Genomic DNA, 19,789 nt, shown 5'->3' on the forward strand with positions numbered 1-19,789 from the left:
AGGCCGAGCCTACACATGGTTCTCGTTTCCAACTTTTTAAAAATAAATCGCTTCTGCTTTCATAAAACCGCAACGGTTCAGCCGCCGAATAAGCCTGTTCCCGGCTTAACCTTTGTCTTTAGAACGTAGTTGACATTTGGGGGTTTTTTAGCCCTGCAATCTGGCCTGGAGAGGCTCTTTTGCAATTTGCAGGCTGGGTTTAAAGCAAAACTCACTGCGGACATTTTTTGTTGTTGAGAGGCGAGAGAATTTTTTTCTTTTCTTCTGCAAATAACATTCCCGGCTCTGATTTTTAATTCTTGATTTCATTCTTTTTTTAATAATTATTTTCGTCTTTGTACTTTTAAAAGCCCAACGAGACTTTGCAAAAATAAATCGAGAGAACAAAATAGATCGTGTCTCCAGGTTTCCTTTGCAAATAGATTTACAGCGAGCAAGGAAAACACGAGGTAGGCACGGCTAGTATTTAGTACAGCTTGTACGTAATGATTGCCTTCGAAAACAGCCAGGACAGGTTAAAACAGGCAGCAAAACCCGGCTTGATACAAACACAAATGTGATACTGGACCTGTAAAATCTGCAGTTTAAAACCAATCTAAAATGTAGCAATCTTTGCACCGCTATTTTTAAGTTCCAAATGTTCTGGCTAAATCGCTGCTTTATACTCAAGGAAAAACACAGCTTTGTTTCTGTCCAACACTGGAAAACTAATTACAAAGAAATACAATTATCCACGCTTTTAAAACAATCTAAAATTACCGTCCAGATGGGACTAAAATGACTTCTAAAAGGGAAGACGTGACATAGGATGATTGTGCTTTCCTGGGCGCCCTAAAGATCCCGCCCCGACTCCCCAATCTTTTGTTTCTGTTTTCTTCAAGGAAACTGATCGCTGGGCTCGGCCACTAAAGTTTATATCGATGTCCTGCAAATTCAGTGGAGAAAGTATATTTGTGCTAGTAAAAAATAGATTTATGTAACGATTTTTAATTAAAGTGATCGACTTTTCTGTTAACAAAAGAGGTAGTGAAAACCCGAGCTGCCAGGATGAGAGCGCTGGGTTCCGCTCACGGGAAGCGGCTGTTGGGGCATTTCGAGAGGGGTTCGCTTAGACGCGGTATTTTTAGCGTGTGTCTCTTCCCCGTTCTCCTCTTGTGCTCGGTGAAATTCGGTTGCAAAGAGAGGGCAGGAGCCGGAGCCGCGCCGGGCTCGTTCGGAAAACACGCAGGCGGGCTCGCTCGCTTTCGCTTGGCTTTTGTTGTTGTTGTTGTTTTAAATCCAAGAAACGAGCCAGGACATTTTTAGTGCGTTTAGAAAAGCGCATCGAGGGGGCTGGGGGATGCCTCTGATCTAACAAACCTAACGCGGGGTTTCTGTGGCCGGTGGGTCCCAGGCTAGGCGGGGGAACCCGACCCCCTGGCTCGCAGCCCCTTTGCGCCGCGGATGGAAAGGCCCGGAAATGGAGCGGGAGGCGGGTTCCCGGCCCCAGGCTCGCGGGGGATGGGGAGGACGAAGGAGGCTGGGGGCCAGAGCGGGGACGGGCAGGGAAGATGGCCGGCGGGGCGAGCGCCTGCTCCCGGTGGCGCGGGGAGCTCTCGGGGGTCCCTGGCCGGCTGGCCGGGGCGCGTTCTCCGCTGGGGGAGGCGGAGGCTCGCGGGTTCTGCATCGCCGGGGAAGGGGCTCTCCGGGGCCGGAGGGGAAATGGCTCCGGCCTGGCACCGCAGAGCCAGCGCGGTTCTTTGCAAGTTTCACAACAAAACCCGGGCTCCGAGGAAACCCAACCGCCGGGCTCTGCTCGGAGCTGCAGGCCCGCGGCGCCCTGGGCGGCCAGGGGGGAAGGAACCCGCCTTCCCAAGGCGAGCTTGGGGATGGGGCCTTCCCCCTCCACTGGGTGCAAAGGCGATGCTCGCTCGGGGGGCTGGGGGGCTGATTCTCTCGCCTCCCTCCACCCCCCGTTTTCGGGGGTCGGGATACAAAAAAGCAAATCTCCCCGCTTTTCTCCAGCCGGCTCCCCTTGCAAAGGCCTGACAGAGCGAACAGCCGGGACCCCACCAGCAGGGCCCGGCGCAGGCAGGGCTGGGGGGCCCCGCGCCCCGCTGCTGGGGGGAGAAGGAGGCTTCTGCGAGAGAGCAGCCGCGCTCGGCTTCCCTAAAAGCATTTCTTTCTCTTGGTTGTGGTTTTAAAAAGCCATTCATAATTGATGCATAGCCTGGTCCCCCCGCGCGGCCGCTGGGTGCAGGCGTGTGTCTGTCCAGGAGCTTTTAGCCTTTTCAACAGTCCGTGCAAATCAGAGCCGCTGTTACACACACACACACTCTTTCCGATGCTGTGTGAGCAGATAAGGCAGGAGGGGGCTTCCAGTCCTGCCTGCACCCCCCGGGCCCTGCCTGTACCGCTCCCCACCTCTGTCTTCTCCCCCCCCGCCTGGGGGGCAGCTAAAAGTCCAAAACAAAAGTGTTTAAAGAGAAAGCAAAGAGCTCGGGTCCCTTCCCCGGGCTGTAAGCCTGCCAAGGCCTCCCCAGCCCCCGGCTGCCTAGGTCTGGTTTGCATTGAGGGGACAGGCTGCTCGGTAGCACCGCTCCTCTCCAGCCCTCTGGATTTTCCCCAGTGTCTTTTCAATGGGGATTCTGGATCCCGGCTCCCTCTTCGCTCCCAGGTGCAGTGGGAGATGGAGCAGGAGGCAGCCGTAACTCCCTGCAAACACCTTAGCGAGAAACACCGGGCAAAAACGGGGGACTGGGGGGTCCTTTTTTCTTTGATGACTTTGTGCTGGACTTAGGGCAGTGGGGGCAACTGTGAATCCCCTCCTGGGGAAAGAACACGGCCTCTTGCGCCCGAAGAATGTGAACCCCCAAGTGCAGGAGCTGGGAGCCCACACTGGATTTCCTCTGTGCCGCCAGGAACACACACACACACACACACACACACACCCCTCTGCCCTTTACACAACAATAAAAAAAGTCAAACCTCAGCCAGCCAGCCGGTTTCCCATTGGATGGCAAAGGAAAAGCCCCAGCGCTTCGGCCCTGTATCCCGGGCCCTCCTCAGCCAACCCCCGGAGCCAGCCTCCCTTTCCCAAGGCCCTGAGTTATTCCATCCCGCAGGCCCAGCACACACACACACACACACACACACACAAGTCAAACAGCGGCCCTAATGATCACTTAAGGTTGCGTTTGCAAATCCCGTTCCCATTGGCGCGCAGAGCCGCTGTTCGCGGGCCTAGCTGCCAGCTGCAGGATTCTGGCACTAATTGCGTGTTTATCAAAACATGCCCCCCTTTGACATGTCACAACATATTTGCGCAGAACGCGGTGTCCCCCCCCCTCCCCCAACGTGGGTTCCCTTCTCTGTGCTGCGGGAGGGGCGCTGGGTGACAGGCAGGGCTGGTGCAATATGTCTGGGTGTGCAGGTAGCCAGGACTGGGGGTCCCCGGGCTGCCCCGCACAAGGGTCTTCGGGGTTCCGTAGGGACCAGGTGCATCTGGGAGCCTGTCACTGGGATTATTTATTGTCACTTTGCATCTAAAATCCAGCCCCCGTGTGCTGGGGGCTTTCTCCCCATGGAAGATTCCACTAGCTCTGTGCGTTTGCCATCCTCTTTCTCTTCACCCCCTTCCTTCCCTTTAATGCTCCCCCCCCCAGTGCCTGTGACTCCTGTCTTTTCATCATAATTCCCAAACTCCGGAGTGGGGGGAAAGCCAGGTATTAAACTCGCTTGAATGTACCCCAGATGGGTCGCTTCAGTGAGAGCCTCACACAACCAACACCTGGAGTGGTGCGTTGGGGGTGTGAACACACTGGGACAGATTTAGCTTCTCATTAGGACTCTGCATTTAACAGGGCATTAACTAAGCGTTTGGAAGTGGAAAAGCTCCGAGCTCCTAACCTAAAAACCTCTGCTCTGGGCTGATTGGACTCCAGGCCTTCATCTCAAGGGGGGGGGGGGGGGGAATTCTCTCCACTCTGCCTCCCCCCGGCTATAGTAAACAAGGGCACCATTTATGATGTGTGTGTGTGTATCTGTATCTGTAACACTGTATGTGAGTGTATATATTTGTGTGTATGTGGTGTGTGTATGCACTGAAATCCTGTTTGGGTTATAAACGCTCATTGCATTTGAGCAAATATGCCCCCACAATCCCTTCCTACAATGCAAAAAGCTTGTGAGGCAGCGGCCAGGTTTCTTTGGAGATTAAAAATGTGTTGCTGGCTTCAGTGCAATGTCTGTCTGTCTGTCTGTCTCCAGACACTTTAGCTAGGTAGATTTATTCCATTAACAAATTTGTCAGTCTCCTGTACCAAGAGGGAGGCCAGGGCTCCCGGCTAGCTCGGGGGAGGCCAGAAGGGGGCGGGGCTGTATTATTCCCATGGCAATTGATGTTTATAGGCGGATGGCCAATAAATAGCCCGAACTGGTTTAACTGGGAGGGGTGTCAGGATGCTGTCTGCCTTTTCCTCGCTGCTGTCCTCTCCAGGCCAGGCCCACTGTGATCAATGCAGCCAGGGCGGGGTTCCACCCCCAAAACCACCTGTTTCTACCCTGAATATTTTGCGTTTTTATCAATCACTCCAAGCCCCCCCCCAGGCCCCCTCCCTGGCTCTCAGTCGCAATGGCAACCCAGACACCATAAATAATGCCCCTGCACAAGGTCTTCAGGGTTGCATGTGTTGGCGTTTAGCAAAGGGGGTGGGGGAACCCCGCTCCTTGTCCCATGGTCCCCAGGACAGGGGCGTGGACTGCGGAATAACCCCAGGCAACACTCCTGAGGCTAGCCCAATCTTCCTCCTGTTGGCCTGGCCGGGGGGAGGGGACACCCAGCTCTGGGGGGAGGGGAATGACTAGGCGGTTGGTTGATTCACCTGGCGCTTTGGGTAGGGGGCAGGCTAAGGCAGATGCCACCCCCCGAAAGGAGGGGCAGAGACCCTGGCCTGAGTGACAGGTGGCAACAAGGTACAGCCCTATTTTGGGTGAAGGTCTTTTCTGGTGTGCAGGGGCTTGTGTCTCCTCCTGTCTGTTCTCGGGCCAAGGATGGGGGGGCACACACCTCAGGGCTCTCTGGACAACCCCTCCCAGCCCCATGGTGGGTTCTAGGGTCCAGAGACCTCTGCCACAGTCAGAGGGCAGCTTGTCCTGTGGCTTCTACCTTGTGCAGAGTTTGCCCTGGCTTTTGGGCTGGCTAGGCCAGACCCTCACAGAGGGACACGTTCTCCCAGGTCCTTAGACCAGCCCCTGGGATGGGTCTTTCCCCAACGGGCTCCGACCACGTGTTTTGTTTTAAATCCCTAGCAAATATAGGGCCACATGGACTGGTCCCTCCTGCCCCTGGGCAGCGATCTCTCGGCTAAGGGGGGCAGAGCCTGTTGTGGGGCTGGAGATGGAGGGGCGGGCGGGGGCACAATGTCAGGAAAGGGGTGAGTCGGTGCTTGTGCTCTGTGCAGGAGGCAGAGCCCCCCTGACTCGTTCCCTCTGTGGGTTTGTGCCCCCCCGCCCCAGTAGCCTGTTTTTGTAACAAGTAATGCAAAACAGAGCTTATTTTCAGGGAGATTGGCAGCAAGTTACAGCACGTGCTGACTCCCCCCCCCCCCAACAAAATGTAAAACTCGCGAGCCGGTTCCTGTGTTTACCGAGATCTCTGGGTTCGAGCAAATAAACACGGCCTTAGTGGAGAATCTGATTTAGTTGATTGTTTGCATTTTGATCGGAGCACGAGGGTTTTTTTTTCAGGGGGGAGGGGCGGGGAATTTCGGTTTTTCCAAAGCGCTGGATCTGGGCCCTGGGGGAGGGACTGCTGCAAAGGCCGCTGCGCCCCCCCCCCCCCACGGGTGCCAGGAGCGTTTGGGTTTGAAGAATTAAGAGTCATTTTTTGTAGTCAAGAAATTGTTTCTAATTTGCTCTTTGACTAATGGCACTTGGAACAATGAGCCGGCCCCAAACAATTGCATTACTCAGAGGCGCCCAACATGCAATTACCCAAATGCAGAGATTTGCATCTTGCAGCCCTATTAGGCAATTATTTAGTGTGCTGGGTTAATCTACAATATTATTTAACATACCGGGGCCCTTTGCCGTTCCGTTTCCAGATGGAGCGATATTCAATTGCAATATTTTAACCCATTTCCCCAGAGTGGGGAGGTTAGCGGAGGGCTGAGAATTGTCACTGATTGCATATTCATTCGGACAGGAAAGGAGGCTGCTTGGGGTGGCCACTCGCCAGCCACTCCGGTTGGCTCAGGCTGTAGGTGAGCGGGCGAGCCAGGGGTCACGGAGAGGGGTCCTGGCAGCCCTGCTCTGGTGCCGCTCTGCTGTTTCGCAGGGGAGGAAGGGGCCATTTTCCAGAACACACCGCTCTAAACCTCCCCCCGCCATTCAGAAGAACGGGGCTGCGGAGCAGACCCTGTACTGAGCGGATCGCTGCAAAGCGAAGGGCCAAGTCTGACTTTCAATGTGCTGCCAAGCCCGCACCAGGGACCCGGGGCAGCGCTGGGGGGCTAGGGCCGTGCCAAAGATTTCCAATCACGGGGCGGGGCGGATTTTTGCAGCCCTTTCCCCGTCGGTCTTTCCCCAACGCGGTGACGAGCAGAGGGGCTTCGGGGCCCAGGATTCATTTGCAAAACACTGAGGGGAAGCGGGGGGAGTGTTGCAAATACTCAATCGAAGGCCGCTCTCGGAGCTGTGTAAATATTTAGTTCTGGGCGCATTATCTGCGCTCGCTCTTGTCTAAAGGAAGCGTAAGATACCAGCGCTTGGTTCCTGTTCACTGAGAAACATTTGCTGGGTCTGGACAGTTAAAAACTCGGCCATCAGGGAAGCCTCCACTTGTGCTGATAGTGGGCTGCCCGGGGGCAGATACTCCCCGCCCACCCCCAGCAGCCCCGTTCCCTTCGCGTGGAAAATTGGGAGCTATTTCCCCCCTCGCCCCCTTTGCCAGCAGCCCCCGGCTTTGTCCACCAGGCCTATCTGCCGCTCTTTGGTGCCACAACTGCGTGGAAGGGATTTTAAAAAATGATAGAAAAATCTATTCTTAAAACAAAGTACTTGTTTTATAGGTCGGGGCAAAATCTAGACGGGTTTAAAGCAAAATCAATCCAGCGATGTTGGGAATCAGGAATAAAAACGGAAGAAGGGCTCTGGAAGTTTCCCCCTTCTTTTCCCTGGGCACAGCGCAGCTGTATTTCCAGTCGGGTTTGTGCATTGTTCGTTTGGATTGTGCTCCTGGTCAAACAAAACTGACCCTTAAAAAAAAAATCCCCTCCCTTATTGGTCCAATAAATAGACCAACCTTTTTAATGCGAAGGGTTTGGAGATTTTGCAACCCTCGGCCTAAGCCGGTGACAAATGCACCGCTCTGCTAGTTGCCTTTGGGTAGAAGATAGACGGGAAGTGTCAATCAGAAACGCTTCAGTGCTCAGGGACAATCCTCTTTGCAGGCCTGGCCTTCCTCAAGAGCAATCAGTCACTCTGCATTAATTACCCTTCCATCCATTCCCCACTGCAGGGCAACTGCTGCTTCTCCGAGGCCTGGCACATTCATTACAGGGCAGCACCTGAAAGAATGGAGCGACCCCCCCCCTTCCCCAAAAACAAAGAGTCCAGAAAGGAAAAGGATTTCAGGTCTGGACCTTCAAATCCCTCACTCCTGTAGGCAGCCCCGAGAGCTTTTTAGCCCTGCTAATGTCTCCCTCTCCCCCTCCCTCCGCCCCACATCACATCCATGTACAAGCGACAGCAGCCAGACCGAATTTATAGTTGCTAATGTTCAAGCGGGTTGTTTGTGTTGGTTTAAACGGTTCTTTCAGTGCATTGCTTCTAACTCACTCTGCTGGGAACCGCCTGGACGTTACAGGCTTGTGCTGCTCATTCACCCGGGGATCTAATATCCCGAGTCCGATCCAGCCACACAGCCAGAGCCGGTCCCGGCGTTGGAAACAGTCTTTTCCCATAGGAACTGGGAACGCTGAGTTGAGGTCTCGCTTTCAAAACGAGGAGCTCCTTTCAAACCAAAAAGAGGACAACTTGGAAGTAAAGGAAGCCCCCTTTCTCGTGCAGCTGGGCCGTGCGTGTGGATTTCATTCAAGGGATCTCCAGCGAAAGCAAAGCCAAACTCAATCTAGCCGGAGCCCCAGAGCGCGGGCTGCGGGAGGCACGGGGAGGGGTGACACACGCAGAACTTTTGCGGAGCTGACCTGGAAGCGACACATGGGAATGCGGCGGAGCCGCGGGACTGAGGAGAGGCAGCCCGTGGGAAGAGCACCGGAGAGGCGCCTGTCCCCTTGACATTGCCCGAGTCCCGAGCTTTCCTTTCGCAGCGGTTGGAGAATTCACCCCCGAAACGCGGCGCGTGTCGGGCCCCACGCAGCACAGAGCGGGACATTGGCCTGCTTAGCAGCTGTTTTCTGCCTTTAAAACCCGGCCCCGGGTAGCGGCTGCTGCTTTGCGAAGAGGCCGCGCTCTCCCGGCTCTGCCCCGTCCGGACTCGGGGTTTCTTACAGCGCTCTTAGCCGCAGCAGCAGGCCGGCCCCCCGGCCCCCCAATCTCGCTTGTATCCCCGCGCAGCCCCTTCGGATCTGCGCCGCGCGTGGGTGGGGGTCTCTGCCCGGGCTCGGGCCCTGTATTCCGGGCCCCCTTTTATCACGGAACCGCTTCGCACCCCAGCCGCGTTTTGTAGCCCGGGCAAGTTGGCCTGGATCCTGCGGGGCTCTGGGAGGCGCCCGGGCTTTGCACTCGGGAGGGGTCGGTATTTCTAGCCTCTCGGGTCTGCTCTCCCCCGCAGCCGGTCTGCGCGCTCGGTCTTGTCCCTAATTCAATTGGCTTCTTGGCGTAATGAATAGCTCCCTGGTAATCGAATCCCCCGTACGAGCTAGTCTGATTTATTCGGCGTTTTCAGTCAATTACAGCCTGGTGTTTTTAAAAAATAATTTTAATCGCCCTTCTAGGGAATCGCTCCGGCCATTCACCACCCCACCCCCCGCCGGCTAGCGGTGACATTGGCTGGTTTCTGCCCGGTTTATCCCCGGCACCCCCCCGGATCCTGCGGCTGGGAATATCCCAACCCAGCGCTCTGGCCGGGAAACAAATTGACGCGCCTGATCTCATTAGACCCCGCGACTGATAATTGGGCTGAAATGTCTGGGAGCGCTGGGTGCCGGCACTGGAAATGGGGGGGGGTCCCTGCACGGATCGCCCCCTCGCTGCTCAGGCTCGCACGGTGCTGGCTCGCTCTGAAAATCGCGATTGGAATCGATAGCTCCGACCCTCCCTTCCCCAGCCCAGCCGTGGCAGGACCTGTCCCCTCGGACCTCCACCCCCGCCCCTCTTACCTATTTGCACGGCGGAGCAGCCATCCCCATGCACCCCGCGCTCCGCTTCCCGGGGCTTGCGGCTGCTCCCCACACCCAGCCCGGCCCTGCACGCTGCAAACTTTCCGGATGCACCGGATGCTTCTCCCCCCCATCCTCCTTGCCCCCCCTGCAAGGGGAGGGGCTGCCCCCCGTGCACCAAACCTGCATTGTTTTAGGAATCACTAATAGTGGCTCAGTCCATTGCCCCTGTCTCTGTCCCTTTGATCCTCTCCCTCTTTGCTCTTCTTGGCTCCGGGGCCAGTGGGGTCTGCCTAGGGGCCTCCTGGAAACAGTCCCCATCTTATCTCCTTTCATCAAGCAGCCCCGGGCCGCCTTGAAACCGCGGGGCCAGTAATTGCTTTTTTCAGGCAGCCCAGTGCGGACTGGCTAACAGCCAATCAGCGCCTTGTTTACACTGGGTGATTGACAGCGGGCTGGCAGGCTGCCAACCAATCGTAGACATCCCGTGGAGGGAGGGGGGAGTGAACACAAGGGGGGGGGAGAGACTGAAAGCTATGGGTTTAACCCCTGCATTGCCAAAGGACAATCGAGCAAGGGAGAATCTGCATTTTCGTGTGTCTTGCTAGCGCCTCAAATCTCTCCCAAGGGGCAGGGGGGAGAGACTGGGAGCTGCAGGTGGGGGCTGTGGCTGGGTGGCGAGCACATCCCCAGACATGGTCGCCACCGCAGTGACCGTGGTGTCTGCCGTCGCTCCGGTCCGTCCCTTGTCGGGCGGGCTCGGGGCGTCTTGCGAACCAAGCCCTGGCACGTTACAAACAACGCGGGGCCGTCCCAGCCACAGTCTCACAACCCACACCTGGTGGGGGGGAGGCTCTAGGGGACGTGAGTGTAATTCCCCCTCTTGCCCAGGACTGGCAGGGTTTCGTTTTGCTGGTTCCCTCTTTGGGGGAAGAGGGCGGAAGAGAATGCACGGGTGGGAGTGAATCAAAGTCTCCTGCGACTTCTCCAGAAAAATAATAAAGGCACCAAAAGGGCCTGTTCCGAGATCGCACATGATGCAAGTGACGGGGAAGAGCGTTGGCAGGTCGCTGTCCCAGTTCTGCAGCCGGGCCCCCCTGCTCCGTCTGCAGCCGGGCCCGCATTGTCCAGTCCGCCTCCGACACAGGACAGGAGCCATCGCCTGCGAGGGGCCCGTTAGAAGCCCGCAGCCCTTCTGGAGTCAAAGGGACGCTCGGTTTGGTGCAACGCCCACGTACCCAGCCCAGTCCGTAATCCCACATATCGGACTGCGCCATAGCTCCGTGCAGGGGGTTGTCCCAGAGCTCCCAGCGCGGTCTGGTGCGGTAACCCCCTGCGCTGGCCAGTCCAGCCCAGCCCAGCCAAGCAAACTCCTGCCCAGCGGCTCGGAGTGTGTGTGGGCTGGAGCAGCCCCCCCCGCCCTTCCCTCCACCCCCAAACACCCCCCGCCGCGGCCTTCGCTGTGCATCCCCATTCACCCAGCGAGCAGGGCCGGGAGCTGCGCGAGAGGAGCTGCGCAGCGGCAAGGCTTGAATTCGGCGCCATTGGGCTGAGTAGTAGCCCTGCTGCTCTCTGATTGGCAGCTCGCTGGCCCCGCGCCAGCCTATTGGGAGGCCTGTTTACGCAGGGAGAGTGGCACGAGCTTATTACCGTGGAGGGCCAGGCGTCCAATCAGCGAGCGGGCTCACCCTGGGTGAGTGGCACGAGCTTATTAGTATGCAGGGAGAGTTGCTTGTAGGACTGAGCTGCGGGCTGGGGAGCTGCTGAGGCTGGAAGGAACCCACTATAGGGTCCTTTCCCTTCTGCAAGAGCAGCCAGTGCATTTACAGTGCAACAGTCAGCACAGTGCAAATACCAATAGGAATACAATCCAAAGTCCCATTCACTGATTTAATTGTATTGCAGTCACTGTGTGCAAGGAACATATCTCCAGTAAGTAACTGCAATTCTATTTTTGTTTGCTTTTTAAAAAAAAATGCTTTATTTTTTTTTTTAAAGAATTAAAATAAAATCCAGGATTGTAAATTTGATTATTTTTTTTTGCATAGTGAGAACTTTTGGTGGTTGAAAATACCATGTCGCTATTCTTTTCCTTTTGAGAACATTCTGTAGTTCTGTGTGATGTTACATCTGTAAAAAAATTAATAGCAGTGTTTTGCTTGGAACTGTTTATAACACATATCAATTGAAAATAATAATACTACTAAAAAAGACATGTTGGAATACGCTACACTTAGCACCTCCAATGAAAAGAAATGCTACAGGGCATTTTTTTTAATGGTTACAGTAAATTGCTCTCTATACCCCTGGAAATTTGTACCTAGCGCCGGGTAGCACCAACAAAAACACAATTGTTTGCAAATTTCCTAATGCAATTCTAAGGTTTTTAAAATGCAGCCATGAATGGTGCTTTGCAAGGAAAAACAAACAGAGCCATTGTAGCACTTTAAAAAAGGCAATGGATGCAAATTTGCACCCTTTCTGTTTTAAAAAATAAATAATAGGTGGTTGGAGAAGAGGTTTAGCTTTGCATCGAGCGCCGCGGAGTCCTTTCTTCCTCCCCCAGCGCATTTGTTACATTTGAATAGAGGACAAATCTGAATTGGGAAAAAAAATCCAAAGGAAAAAAACCCCAACACAAAACAAAATTAGGTTTGCGGGAAGGTGCAACTTGAAGCTGTTGATTTTTTTTTATGGTCACACGGACTTTGCATGTTAATTAGTAGATTTCAAATGAAGATTGAGTTGGGGATACTGGGGAGAAAATCCGGCTTTTTTTAAACCTTCGGGCTCGGTAGGTTTTGTTGTTGGTCGCAGGGAGGCCGGCTCGTTGCAGATCTGCCTGCGGTTGGGGGCCGTGGCGGTTGTTGTGTGTCTCCTCTCTTCCCCGGGTCCTGGGGTGTCTCCTCGAACCGGGAAGCGGCTGTTTGTTTGTTTGTTTAATTTTCATTTGGAAACGCGAGCGGCTGGGGCCCGGGGGAGGTTTTTGTTAAGACAAATGCACCATCGAGGGATGCACGGCTCCAGGCTGCGCCCCTTGTCCGAGGAGCCGGGGCTGGTGGCGCGTTTTCCCTCTCGGTGCAAAAAGGGGTTTGCAAAGCTCGAAAGCCTCGGGGTGGGGAGGAGAACCCGCGGCCAGCCGGCCCCAAGCCCGGCTCTCGCTAGGCCTGCCGCGAGGCCGATCCCCGCAGCTCCCCAGCGGCTGCCGGCGGAGAGCGATCGCGGCTGGGCTGGGGCAGTCGCTCGGATGGCGAGCGCAGCGGCGGGGAGGAGGCCGGGGAGCCGATCCCGGGTGCGGGCTCCGGAGAGCCCGCTGCCTTGGCGCGGTGCGGGAGGGCGGCTGCACGGACTGGGCCGGGTCGGAGCTCAGGGCCGCTTGCGGCGGAATATTTGCTCCCACCTTCTCCCCGCGGTTTCTTTTTAAGCGCTTTCCGCGCATTGTTCCAGCCGCGGCGGGCTCGGAGCCGCCCCGGCCCGCCTGCCCTTGGCTGGCTGCAGGGAGACCGGCGCAAGGAGAGATTTTGGGGGTGGGGTGCGGGAGGGGATTTGATGAATGGGGTTTGGAGATTGGGGGCGGAATTTGCCGAAACCCCGCCGGTCTCCGGCAGAAGCACAGCGGCTGGGAACAGAGGCGTGTGACCCCCTCGGCCCCCAGCCCTTCGCCGCCGCCTGCTCCACCCTGGCCTGCAAACAGGACACGATCCTGGCAAATCATCATCATCATCATCATTAATAATTCCATTGTGCAAACAAAGCCGGGTGCGGCCTGCGGGGCGGGGTGTCCGGCCCCCCCCTCCTGTAACTGATCCCGGGACTTTTCCTGCTCCCCCAGGCCCTGGCCGGATTGCGAGCCTTGTATTCATTTCTAAAAAATCTGAACCCGAGATGAATCAGAGAGTGGGAATCTTTCCCTCTGCAAAACAACCTTTCCCCTCCGCGTTGCTATGTGAAACCATCCACCCCGCCAGGCTGCTGAAACTGCGAACGGAGCGTTGTCTTGCAGGCTTCAATTTTTCCCCCTGTGAATTTCATATCTGTATATTGCTTTGAAGTGGGTGTTTTCCTCTAGTCTCTCCCAGACCCATTTCCGCTGCTTTTTAGGTGATTTCGGCTGACTGCTGAGAAAAAAACCCCTTCCGTAAGATTTTTGCAAAGCGAAGGATCCTTCCAATAATTCCCTGTAATTGCAAAGTAGGAAATATTCGTTAGGCTAAAAGAGATAGATTATGATCTCAATAGGGGGAGAAAAAAACCCACCTTCCTTTGTATTAAGTTGTAAGCCACAGAGAGCTCATTGTGTTACTTCCAATTTATTTACAATGCAAAAGCACCCCATCTAAATATATATATAAAATACTTATCAGCTGTGCAAATATGTATTCACTTAATACATTGTGTTTTCGGTTATAGATTAAATCAAACACAAAATAGTCTGCAAATAAGACACTGTAGGACTGGAAGCATTAAATATAGCAATTGCAAATGGTATTCGCTAAATGAAAAACATCTTAATTGCTTGGTTGTTATGATCCGGGTTAAAAAAATATACTTTCTCCCCCCTGTAATGTTAACAATTCAGGGTAGTGACTCTAGGAGTCTCCTCTCTCCTTGGGCTGGAGGTGAGATGAAACGTTAAAACAATACAGATGGAAGGAGAAGATTAGATATGCAAAACCCGAGTGTCTGGGAGCCCTGGCCTGGGGTGGGGGGGCTGGACTGTGAACGGGAAGGAATTGTGGGGCAGGAGCAGAATTGTCCCGGTTGTGCTGGGGCTTTGTTTGTATTTATTTATCCACGCGCGCACAAGGCTGGAGTCGGGAGCTAGGGGAAATTCTTAGATGCTACCTCGTCCTTTGCTTCCTCCCCCCCACCACATTTATGAAGCAAGACCCCCACCCCCTTTTGGCCTAATGTTACAGGCGCTGGGCCCGAGCCAACCAGCCTTGTGTGCAAACGCAGTGAATGCCCGGGAAGCACCTTACAGAACTGTTTGGGCTGGGAACCGTGTCTAGAAGAATTTAAAGCCCCGGCCGTGCCCGCCGCATGCGGGGTTTGCCACCGAGGTGGCCGGAGGGAGAGATTTATTTCGGGGCCAGCGTCACCGATTCTGCCTCTTGCACCGGCTTTCCCGGGGAGCCGCTGGAGACAATAGCGCAACTTCTGTCTCTGGTGGGAGCCCGGATCGGTGGGTGGGGGGCGCAGGCCCGGCTCCTGCGGCAGGGAACTGACCCCCCCCCCCAAGGCAGAGTTCGGGAGAAGCGCCCCCAGCTCCCTGCGCCCCCGGATCGGCCCCGCGCAGAGCTGGCGCTGGCTTGGCCATGGAGGCAGGAGCGCCGAGAAACACCTTTTCCCAGAAACGGGGAGAATTTTGTTAAAAACCCAGCCCCCAAAGGCCTGGTCTAGGGGGGGGGGTTGTCTCTCCCTCGCAGATGCAATTCACGTTTTGGATGAAATGCAGCTCTGCCTTGCGGGGTGGGGGGAGAGGCTGCGCGGAGGGGGCCTGCGCGGGTTCTGTATTTTTAAAACCCTCCCGTGCCCCCATCAGCGCAGCGGCTCGGTGACCAGCCCGGAGCAGGGCCGCGGATTTCTCCCGGCCCCCCAGGTGGGCTGCAGCCGGTTTCACCCGCTCTCTCTCCCCTCTGCAGAGGATGAGCCGGGACGCCAGGAGCAGACGCGGGGCCCGAGCCCGCCGGAGCCCTGAAGGAGGAGCGCTGCCTCGCTGAGGAGCCGCCGCCGCCCGCCCGCCGGGCTGCGTGCCGCGGGCCCCGGCATGGACGGCCGCGAGTTCGCGCCCCCGCCTCACCTCCTCGCCGAGCGCGGCAGCGTGGGTCACCGCAGCAGCGCCGGCCGCCTGGCCGCCTCCGGCCACAGCCCCGTGCAGCACCCGGGCCACTTCCAGCCGGGCAAGTTCTTCCCCGCGCCCATCTCCATGGCGGCGCACACAGGTCAGTGGCGTCCCCCGCAGCCAGGCTCGGGTCCCCGGGCCGCTAGAGGCAGAGCGCATCTCCGCGCGGGGCTGCCCCGGTTCCACGCGGGGCTTGAGCTGGCCGGGTTTCCCGAGCGGGAGCTGATCTTCGCCGCCGCTGGTGGAGGCGAGAGGCGGTTCGTCCCCTTCGTGCCGCAGCCGAAGGAGAATAACCCCCAGCGAAAAGCCTTCGCGGCCCTGACCGCCCGGAGAAAGTCGGGGCGGGGAACCGGGCGGCCTTTGGAGGGGCTGAACAAAAAGACCGCTCGGTGGAAGGGAGCGGGGGGCTGGTTGGGGCCTTGCAGATTAGGGGCAGTGGTGTGTTAACAGGGCTGGTGGTGTAGGGCTAGAAAATCCGGTTTCTATATCAAGCCCCGAAGTGTCAGGGTGCGAATGGGTTTGCAGGGCATGGAATAGCTTTAACAAGTGCCTCCGGTATCCTGCTAAAGGCAGACAAAGTGTGGCAAGGAAAATAGACCCAGTTCGATGCACTAGGGTCTTGGGAGATCATCTGCAGTGCCCTTTTAATCAACTAATGCTTCAGAGCCGCCTGCAGCCGGAGAGGGGTGGGGGGGAATCTACCAGGTACCAACTAGCTACATGCTTAGTATTAAACAAAACACAATCAAAACCATCAACCGGTCAATTATATGCCTGAGCAGCTCAGGGTTTCTGGGGAGGTAAGGTGTATATTCATTGTCTTCAGTACTGGTGGATAGCGAAAGGGCGCGGGTCAATCCCCACTGTAGTGGTGTTCTCAGGCCTCACTCGGTGGGAAAGTTGCCTGAGAAAGGAGGAAGGGAAAATGGAAGGGAGGCTTCAGGATTTGGCCCTCACATTTTGCCTTTGCTTCTGAGTACTGTGGGCTCCTCCTATTTCCAAAGGGTTGATCCACTGTGGGACTGGATTTTAAAGTGAGCTTCTGCTGTGTGCGAAATGAAAGATTGGAGTTAGAAATCTTATTTCCTCCGTATTAACCCACAAGTGAATATATTTTTGTCCTCAAAGTTTTTGTGCACAGACTGCTGGGTTTGAAATCTGTTAGCTGTTTTTTAATGTCAAGAAAGAACGGCTGTGGGAAGCTGTGTGTGCATTGTGTATATGTATGAGATATATTTATGGATGTCATGCTAGTCTTGCACAAGCACATAGCTGGCTCGGTTTGTTTACAGTTTGCTTTAAACATCAGAGTAAATGTTTTGCAGTTTAAAAAAACCTCCACAGTAAGAGTTATTATTGCTAGCTTGATGAACTGTGAATACTAATAAAATTATATCTGCTTTAATGGGATTACAATTAGTGTGTGGATTAAAAAGGACGGCATGAGATGGACTAGAATGGAGAATTGTCATCTGGGAGTGCAGTCAAAAGACGACTGTAAATTTCCTAAAAAGAAAAAAATGACACACAAAAATTGCATAATTACTAATGGGCTTTTAGCATGATGAGATGAAAAAAAGTGCCACTAACAAACGCAAGGATCGAGACATACTTATTCTGAAATGTGCTGCGTTTTAAATAATGACATCATATATTTGCAGAATTTTCCCTGGATGAAATGTGTATTTCCTCCGACTATTTCTTCCCTTCCCTTCCCCTTCCTTTTTTTTTGTAAATTGCAATATGTTAATTGCAGCTCAGCCTTCTAGAAACGGCTGCTCCTAAACGACACCGAGGTTTATTTTAAAATATAAAACTGGACAAACAGGGCAAATAGTGAGATTTGTGGTTAAATCTGGTTTCTTCTGTACTCCTGGGTTAGTGCCCCGAATTCAGACCATGCCCCATCCCGCTTCAGAGAAGGTGGATGTAGCCCCATGTAGTCTTCCCTGGATGAAGCTCATAGTCCCTCGTGTAGCTCAGAGAAACCCCCTTTCTAAAGTCCTCAGCGTCGTGTTTAAGTCTCATTGGGGAATTCGGGGGAGATGAGAAAATTTGCAGGTAAGCAAATTGGTGATTCCTGTAGAATAAATTATTGATGGTATCTTGACACTGAGTATTTAATTATAATACAGGGAACGACCTTACAAGGACCAGAGGCCATTGGGTAGGAATATACCGACTAGACTGGATGGAGCTTTGCCAATTTTTTTTTTCTTTAATCTGAAAAAGGTTATTAATGTCTCTTAACCCCCTGCTCTCAGCTTTTAAACACACACACACACGGGGTGTCTCAGGAAAGACGACGGGCAAAAACTGTCCTGGAGGAATTGTTTTGACTCCTTCAATTTTCAGGTGGAGATTTGGCTAAAAATTGAAATGTACGGCTCGGAAGGCCCCCAAATGAGACAGATCCATTGGGGGTATATTGGTTCTAATAAGAAAAGCACGGTTCAGAATGAGCTTTGTTTTTATGTCCAGTCATTCTTCTAGTCAGGCAGAATTCCACACGGCATACATAGTTGATCGAGCATTTATTGTAACACTCCCGTTGCTGTGGAATTCTCTCCCCACGGAAAGCTTCCCTCTCCCCCCTCAAACTGTACTTTTTTATTTTTTTTTAGTCCGCTGCAAAGACCTTGATTTTGAAGTTAGCTTTTAATGTTTCACAAATTGTTTTTCTTAAAACGGAGTGCTGATAGTTTTATAATCCTGCTGTAGAAATTTTATGGTAAAGTGCTGTTATAGTAACCTTGTCACAAAAGGTGCAATTAAAATGTTTTGTAGCGTTATTTTTAGTGCAGTGGTAGATTTTTTTTGTCTCTAATGCAGATGGTCCAAAGTCAAAGCTGTGAAAGTTGAGAGAGAGAGAGAGGAGCAGGGTTATTTAGCAGTCCTGCTGCCTCAAGCTGCTGAAATTTCAACATTGCTGTAGACTCTTATTCAGTACGAGAGACATTTTTATCTTTTAGGGAAACCTCCAAATATAAACATTGTCTCTCTCTCCCCTGCCGCCCCTCCAAGGTAGCTGCGTGCTTCAACGTTTTAGCTTGAATGGAAATGACAATAAGAAATAATCTGTGAACTGCTGCAGCTAGAAACACAAATATAATCATCATACTAATTAATAAAGATTAATAGTAATCAGGAATGGCAGCCGTCTCTAGCAGGGACCATAAAGGACTGCAAGCCGAGAATTTCTGGTGGAGTCCTTCCATCTTTTACTCCACCACCGTCCAAGCCCCGAAACTTGCAAGGAAGAATAGATCGTCATATAGATTTAGTTATCATTAAATCCAGTAATTTCCTGGTGAGACAAACCCCGTAAAGGGGTTTCCCCCCACTGCCTTTAGTGTTCTTCTTTTTTTAAAAGAAAATACATTTTAGTAAATACCTCATTAACTGCATGACACCAGTGAGTGTTTTTGCAACACAGTTACCAGCATTAAATAGGTGCTAAAAGAGTTACTGTTCAAAGACATGTTCTAAAGACTCTAACCATCTTTACTTATAAATGACAAGTAGCATGAGACATCAAAGGCAATGCACAGCTAACAGCTAGGAACTGCCAGGGCTGATCTTTTGCACAAGAACTGGAAGATATACATTGTTATGCAAGGCAGCTGCGGTTAACACACACACTGGGAAATTAAAGCTCAGTTTTGGAATGTGCATTTTTCCACTGGGAATTGCTACACCATCATGTCTAATTATTCCTATAAGAAGTGGAATTTTTCTATAGGACTATCCACGCTGGGTGATGCTAATTTAGTGGTAGGCAGAGCCTTGGTGCAAATAGCGCATCCGAAGAAATTGACTCCAGCAATTCTTAGAAACCTGCCCAGCCTGGTAGGAGAGGCTGTGCGACATATGGAAGTCCAAATGCAAAGAAGTCTGTTAAAATAACATGTATGAGTCTAAAAATACCCCTCCAGAAACTCACTTTAAAAAAAAAAAAAAAAAAACCCAAACCCAACAACAGAAAGATCTAAAAATATTCCGGGCTTTGGCAAGGCCCATGAAGTTAAATAAATTATACAAGAGCCATTCATGGGAGAGTCTCCACTTTCTCTTACGGGAACATTGTTCAAGCTAATAAAAATTATAATTTACTAGCCACCGAGCTTTTCATGAGTCTAAATTTAATTGGTTGGGCTTCTGGAGTCCATCATTTCCTGCTGGATTAGTAGATTTGTATTGGAGTTTGTGACACGGCAGAGAATGAAAAAAGGCAGAATCATGAAATGCCATATTTCTGGGCATAGGCAGGACAAGGAGACTTGCCCTGCAAACAGTTCCTGTTCGCTGGCCCGTGCAGTGGTGGGGTTTTGGGAAGGGGCTGCTAGGAAGCGAGGATGCAATTTGGATGCTCCGGGCCTTTGGAACGCAACACGGTCATTTAAATTTGATAAATGATTGGACACCTTTAAGAGTATGTTTGAACAATCAAGATGCACTCCAGCAGGCGGATAGGATGTATGCTGTCAAGTTACCTATGTCATTAGTGCAGGCTGTGAGCATAAATAATGGGAAGACAGAGCTCCTCTGAATACCCTCCACTCCTCTGCTTGATACCCACAAAAGAGCCCTCTCACCTCCCTTCAAATTGGGGACGTCTGAGAGC

General features: G+C 53.1%; 1 protein-coding gene across 3 annotated transcripts in view; it reads left to right on the top strand.

Moving 5' to 3' along the window:
- The window catches only part of BAHCC1 (BAH domain and coiled-coil containing 1), an 88,048-nt gene that overhangs the window by 1,095 nt on the left and 67,164 nt on the right, over positions 1-19,789 (top strand). For 2 of the 3 annotated variants that reach the window (XM_054047140.1, XM_054047138.1), the window contains exon 2: positions 14,966-15,265. In XM_054047140.1, the coding sequence (XP_053903115.1) occupies positions 15,091-15,265 (175 nt within the window). In that variant the 5' untranslated portion in view covers positions 14,966-15,090. Of the gene's footprint in view, positions 1-11,075; positions 11,253-14,965; positions 15,266-19,789 lie in introns of those variants that run through there. The other variant, XM_054047139.1, reaches the window with a different exon arrangement.

The sequence above is a fragment of the Malaclemys terrapin genome, chromosome 13 (genome assembly GCF_027887155.1).
Source record: "Malaclemys terrapin pileata isolate rMalTer1 chromosome 13, rMalTer1.hap1, whole genome shotgun sequence".
NCBI classification, from domain to species: domain Eukaryota; kingdom Metazoa; phylum Chordata; order Testudines; family Emydidae; genus Malaclemys; species Malaclemys terrapin.